At 56.8% G+C, this 6233-nt stretch overlaps 1 protein-coding gene across 1 annotated transcript in view; it reads right to left on the reverse strand.

Moving 5' to 3' along the window:
- RTRAF (RNA transcription, translation and transport factor) overlaps positions 1–299 on the reverse strand; it is an 18770-nt gene extending 18471 nt beyond the window's left edge. The window contains exon 1 of the mRNA XM_041410121.1: positions 117–299. Coding sequence (XP_041266055.1) covers positions 117–177 — 61 coding nt within the window. The 5' untranslated portion in view covers positions 178–299. The remainder of the gene's footprint in view (positions 1–116) is intronic.
- Positions 300–6233: the final 5934 nt, after the last annotated feature.

Consider the following 6233-nt stretch of genomic DNA (forward strand, 5'->3'; position numbering starts at 1 on the left):
CCAATCCCATCCCCAACCCAATCCCATGGATCCCATCCCATTCCCCCCAGTCCCAATCCCATGGATCCCATCCCAATCCCGTCCAGCCTCCCCCGGCCGCCCCGCAGCCCCCTCACCCCTGCAGTTGAAGCCGGCGGGGTTGTGGTAGTCGAGCGCCGAGAGCTTGCGGCGGAACATGGTCCCGGTGCCGGAGCCGGCCCCGATCCCGACCCGGATCCCGATCCCGGTGCCGGCGCCGCCTCCCCCGCTCCTCAGGCCGCGCCGACGGCACCGCACGGACCGGAAGGAGGTGAACGCCCGCCCCCTGCGCGGCGTTCTGCTCGCTCATTGGTCAACGCGCTGAGCGGCGGCCATCTCGACCAATCAGAGAGAGGAACGGGCTGCCGGGAGGGGAAGTGGCCGATTTGCCTTGGTAATGGACGCGGCCGAGGCGGGGCGGGGTCTGTTCGGGGCGGGGCGCGTGGTACTGCGCGAGGGGGCGGGGTCTGCATGGGGGCGGGGTCTGTGTCAGCGTGAGGGGGCGGGGCTTTGACACGGGGTCCGCCCAGTGAGGAACTGGGGGGAGCGCTGAGCTGCACTGGGAGCACTGTGTTGTACTGGGAACGCTGGGAGCTGTACTGGGAGCACTGGGAGCTGTACTGGGAGCACTGGGAGCTGTGCTGGGGGGTACTGGGAGCTGTGCTGGGAGCGCTGGGAGCTGTGCTGGGGCGTACTGGGAGCACTGAGATGCACTGGGAACGCTGGGAGCTGCACTGGGAGCTATACTGGGGGGTACTGGGAGCTGTACTGGGAGCACTGGGAGCTGTGCTGGGAGCGCTGGGAGCTGTGCTGGGGCGTACTGGGAGCACTGAGATGCACTGGGAACGCTGGGAGCTGTACTGGGAGTGCTGGGAGCTGTACTGGGGGGTACTGGGAGCTGGCCTGGGGTATACTGCTACTGGGAGCTCTGGCAGCTGTACTGGGTGTACTGGGAGCTGTACTGGGAGCATTGAGCTGTACTGGGAGTACTGGGAGCATTGAGATGCACTAGGAACGCTGGGAGCTGTACTGGGAGCTGGCCTGGGGTATACTGCGAGTGCTGGGGGCTGAACTGGGAGCCTTGGGAGCTGTAGTTGGAGTACTGGGAGTTCTGGGAGCTGTACTGGGAGCTCTGGGAGCACTTTACTGGGAGCATTGAGCTGTACTGGGAGGTCTGAGAGCTGTACTGGGAGTACTGGGAGCTGTACTGGGAGCATTGAGCTGTACTGGGAGTACTGGGAGCATTGAGATGCACTAGGAACCCTGGGAGCTGTACTGGGAGTACTGGGAGCTGTACTGGGCATATTGGGAGCACTTCACTGGGAGCACTCAGCTGTACTGGGAGCATTGAGATGCACTAGGAACGCTGGGAGCTGTACTGGGAGCTGGCCTGGGGTATACTGCGAGTACTGGGGGCTGTACTGGGAGCCCTGGGAGCTGTACTGGGAGTACTGGGAGCTGTGCTGGGAGTACTGGGAGCTGTACTGGGCATATTGGGAGCACTTCACTGGGAGCACTCAGCTGTACTGGGAGCTCTGGGAGCTGTACTGGGAGCATTGAGCTGTACTGGGAGCTCTGGCAGCTGTACTGGGAGTACTGGGAGCTGTCCTGGGAATACTGGGAGCACTTTGCTGGGAGCATTGAGCTGTACTGGGAGCTCTGGCAGCTGTACTGGGAGTACTGGGAGCTGTATTGGGAGCAGTGAGCTGTAGTGGAGTACTGGGAGTGCTTTACTGGGAGCACTGAGCTGTACTGGGAACCCTGACGTGTACTGGGGAGCACTGGGCTGAACTGGGGAACAATGAGCTGAACTGGGCAGCACTGGGGAGTTCCACTTGAAGGATTTTTCCCCGGGGAAGGGATGAGCTCCGGCTGGGAGCGAGGCCGCCCCCGTCCCCCCGTCCCTGCTGGGGTGGCACTTTGCAGGCAGCCAGGCGGTGACAGCGTGACGAGCCACTGCAATATTCATCCTGGCATTTCCTCCGAGCCAGCCCTTCCCAGCTGGCACCGGCTGCAGGATGGCACCGGGATGAGCCAGCCCCCGCCATGGCTTCAGCGGGATCCAGGGGCTCTGCCTCCCTCTCCCTTTGGGACATTCCCCTCCCATCCGTTGGATCTCCTCCAGCTCCTTCCTGGAGTGGTGTCAGCAGGGCAGGGACTCCCTGGCACCTCAGCCTCTTTCAGCTTTTCTGGAATTCCAGAATTCCGGAATGGTTTGGGTCGGAAGGGACATTAAAACCCATCCCGTTTCATTCCTGCCATGGCAGGGACACCTCCCACCACCCCAGGCTGCTCCAAGCCCTGTCCAGCCTGGCCTTGGACACTTCCAGGGATCCAGGGGCAGCCACAGCTTCTCTGGGCACCCTGTGCCACCTCCCTCCCAGCCAAGAATTCCACATATCCAACCTAAACCTCCTCTCTTTCCGTTTGAGCCTTGTCCTGTGGCTGCAGTTCCTGAGGGATGTCCCTCTCCCACCCCACAGCTGCAGCCAGCAGTGACACTCCAGCCAGCAGGACAAGGCACAACAACTCCAGCACGGAGAAAAGGAGCTTGGGCCCATCCCCAGGGATGCCCTCAGCCACACGAGTGTCCCACGCTGTCCATGCCACCAAGGGTGACAAGAATGGAGGCAGTGAAACCTCCGCCCTCCACCCCTGCTGCCCTCATCACCCTCAGGGCAGCCCTTGCCCCCATTCCCTGGCGGCTCCAACCCTTCCTGCAGGAGCACAGGGCGCAAATCCATCCCCAGGAGACGAGTTGTGCTTCTCCTCTCCCCGCTGCCGAGCTGCCGGGCTTGCAGCTAATGAACGCAATTAGTGCAGATGGGTTTATTCTCATTAGGGAGCCGGGCCCGGCTCCGGCCTGCGCGCGGAGCAGCGCCTCGCCCACGCTCTCCGTGGAAGCTCCTCACCTCCTCCTGCTCGGCAGATGCTGCTCCAGAGCCAAATCCTGGCGAGGTGAGGATGGAAGGGAGCGAGTGTTGGAGCTGGAGAGGAGCCAGGGAGCCACGGAACAGCTGAGCTGCCTGGCAGGCCAGGAGAGACTTGGCTTCTTCCTCCCCAGCTCCTTCCTCCATTTTGCTTTGGAGCTGATTTGATGGACACAGAAAAGGATGGAGGGGATGGGAGTTGAGCTTGGTGCTTGGGAAAACTGGAATATCAGCACAGATCCGTGCTGGGCTGAATGCTGGTGGTTTTATTTCAAAACCTACGGTGACACCTGGCTTGGAGCAGCCTGGGATAGTGGAAGGTGTCCCTGTGAATGACAGGGGCTGAAACTGGATGGTTTTTAAGGCCCCTTCCAACCCAAACCATTCCAGGAATCTGATTCCATGATCCTCACTCTGGACTACCAAAACGCCTCCTGATCACAGAACCAAACATACTCTGCTCCTGCCAAATTCCCCACATCCTGAATTTTCCCTCCAGTTTCACAGGACCCTCAGGGGTGAATGTTTCCCCACACATTTTGGGGCTACTTGGCCTCAGCTGATTCCTGGACTCTGCTTTGGAGCTGCTCTGATGGACACAGAAAAGGATGGAGGGGATGGGAGTTGATGCTTGGAAAAACTGGAATATCAGCACAGATCCGTGCTGGGCTGGGTGCTGGTTGTTTTATTTCAGAACCTACAGTGACACTTTGTTCCTGACCACAGGAATGTGCTGATGCCATGCAGCCTTAAAATGTGCCCAGCAAAAGTGTCCAGCAGCTTTGCTGGGAAAAACACTCACCCCTGAGGGTCCTGTGAAACTGGAGGGAAAATTCAGGATGTGGTGAATTTGGCAGGAGCAGAGTATGTTTGGTTCTGTAATCAGGAAGAGTTTTGGTAGTCCAGAGTGAGAATCATGGAATAACAGAATCCTGGAATGGTTTGGGTTGGAAGGGCCCTTAAAAATCATCCAGTTTCACCCCCTGTCATTCACAGGGACACCTTCCACTATCCCAGGCTGCTCCAAGCCCTGTCCAGCCTGGCCTTGGACACTTCCAGGAATCCAGGGGCAGCCACAGCTGCTCAGGGCCTCCCCACCCTCCCAGCCAAAAATTCTTCCCCATATCTGAGCCTGAATCAACCCTATTTTAGATTAAAACCCTTTTTGCTGTCCCTCCATGCCCTATAAAAAATTTGCCCCTTCTTTACAAGGTTCCTTCAGACCCTGGAAGGGGCTCTGAGGTCTCCCTGGAGCCCTCCCTTTTCCAGGAGAACACCCCCAGCTCTCCCAGAGCGTTCTCCAGCCCTTGGAGCAGCTCCATGGCCTCCTCTGGATTTGCTCCTGTGCCGAGTGCCAGGGCTGGGAGAAGGATGGACAATGGAATTGGGAATTTCAGGTGTCTCTCAATTTCTGAGCAAGGAGCAATGTCCCACCCTGAAGGAGCCTGTTCTCCCCTGACCTGCCCCATCCTGTGGGGACAAAAAGCTGCGGAAACCTCCGGCCCAAAACTCCTGCTAAAACGTCCCTGGCAAGGAGAACCCCTTGGGAACTGCATCCAATCACAACCAGGACAGGATCCCACCTCCCCAGGGCTCGACACGCACAGAGCAGCATCTCCAAAAGCTTGAAACAAATCCAAAAGTTTATTTCCAACGAGTACACAGACCATGTGGGATAGGGATGCGCTACACCACGACTGGCTTTCGCCTACAACCACCCCCTCCCCAAAATCCTGCTGCTGGCAGGGTGGCAACACATGGACAGAATTGCCACCAGCAACCTTTGCAGACAATAAAAGTCCTTTTTCCAGTACTCCAGATATATTTTTTTCTTTAAAAGCCTGGGGGTAGTGGAATGTCGTTTGAGGCCAGGCTGGAAATCCAGCATGGGGATGGAGGGATGGGTGGGATTTTTGTTTTGAGGAGGGGAAACAACCTTGGCAGGTGATCTCTGCTTGGCTAACAAAGGCAGATCTGTGTAAATAGAAATACTGGGGTGAAATACCTGGCAGCACACCAATGGCAACACCACAACCAACAGAAAATCAAGCCCAGCAACGTTAAAACACCTTCAATGAATAGTTTGGGTTAATTCAAAATCTCCCCCTCCCCGCTCCCCCCTATTCATGCAGGTTTATTTTGTTGTCTAAGGTATTAAGAATTTGAGTTGTAAAATAGGCAAGTCGTTAAAAAAATTATTACAAACCACTTTTGTGACAGTGTTTGAGAAGGGGTGGGGTGGGAGCCCCGGGTCAGACCGGCTGCACTTCACTCTCTGTGACAATAAATCAGATTAAGAAGAAAAGACAAAACTCAGGATGGGGTTTTTACGTCTCTGCCTGGTAACACCAAGAGTGAAACCAGCTGCAGAGCAAACCACTTCACCCACCCTTCATCCTAAAGCTACGGGAGCTGTAGTAAAAAGATCAAAACTGAGGGAACTGGGGGGGCTGGAACCATCTAGGCTACTCGTGGCTTATAAACATTCCCAGGTGCCAAAAATTTGGAGTCCAGTGTGAGAAGAACTGGCCTTCTCCATAGAAGAACTAGAAAAAGAGTATGAAAAGGTAGAAAAACCAAAAAGCACTTTTTTTACGGGCTAGAAAGAGTTACCAAAAGGTACCTAAAGACTTTCATCCTCCTGGATCCACAGGGATTTTTGAAAGCTCACAACTGGTTCAGCGGGGTCACCACACACCCCTAAACCCCTTTGTGACCCCCAGCTCCTTTTGTACATAAATCCCCACATCACGATTCCCAAAGTGATGGTTCCCAAAGTGATGATTCCCAAAGGGATGATTCCCAAAGTGATGATTCCCAAAGTTTCTCAGGAGGACAGATGAGCAGGGGAAAGCCAGGAGGTGTTTAGCAGCAGAAAGGAGAGACAAGCCACATCCACAAAAGCACGGACCCGAGGAGGAGCCCAGAAAGGTGGCGTGTGTCCCCCGAGAGCTGGGAGCAGATGAAGCAGACCTGGGAATAACTGCCCAGCCTGGCACGGAGCCCAGGCCGTGTGTAAACAGGGAATCAGGCACCTCCGGGAAGGGGCGGCCCCACGGCTCCGGGGCTGCTCCCCTGGCCCTTCCCAACGTGGGGAGGGGGCAGCGGGAACAGGAGGGGAGGGCAGGAAGGGGCAGGAACATCCCAACGTAGAGCAGCATCCCATGGTGGGACAGCGTGCCATGGAGGAGCAGCATCCCACCATGGGGCAGCATTCCTTGGAGGAGCAGCATTCCATGGTGGAGCAGAATCCCACCATGGAGCAGCATCCCACCATGGAAGAGC

This window comes from Onychostruthus taczanowskii, unplaced genomic scaffold (genome assembly GCF_017590055.1).
Source record: "Onychostruthus taczanowskii isolate IOZ18803 unplaced genomic scaffold, ASM1759005v1 scaffold100, whole genome shotgun sequence".
Taxonomy (NCBI): domain Eukaryota; kingdom Metazoa; phylum Chordata; class Aves; order Passeriformes; family Passeridae; genus Onychostruthus; species Onychostruthus taczanowskii.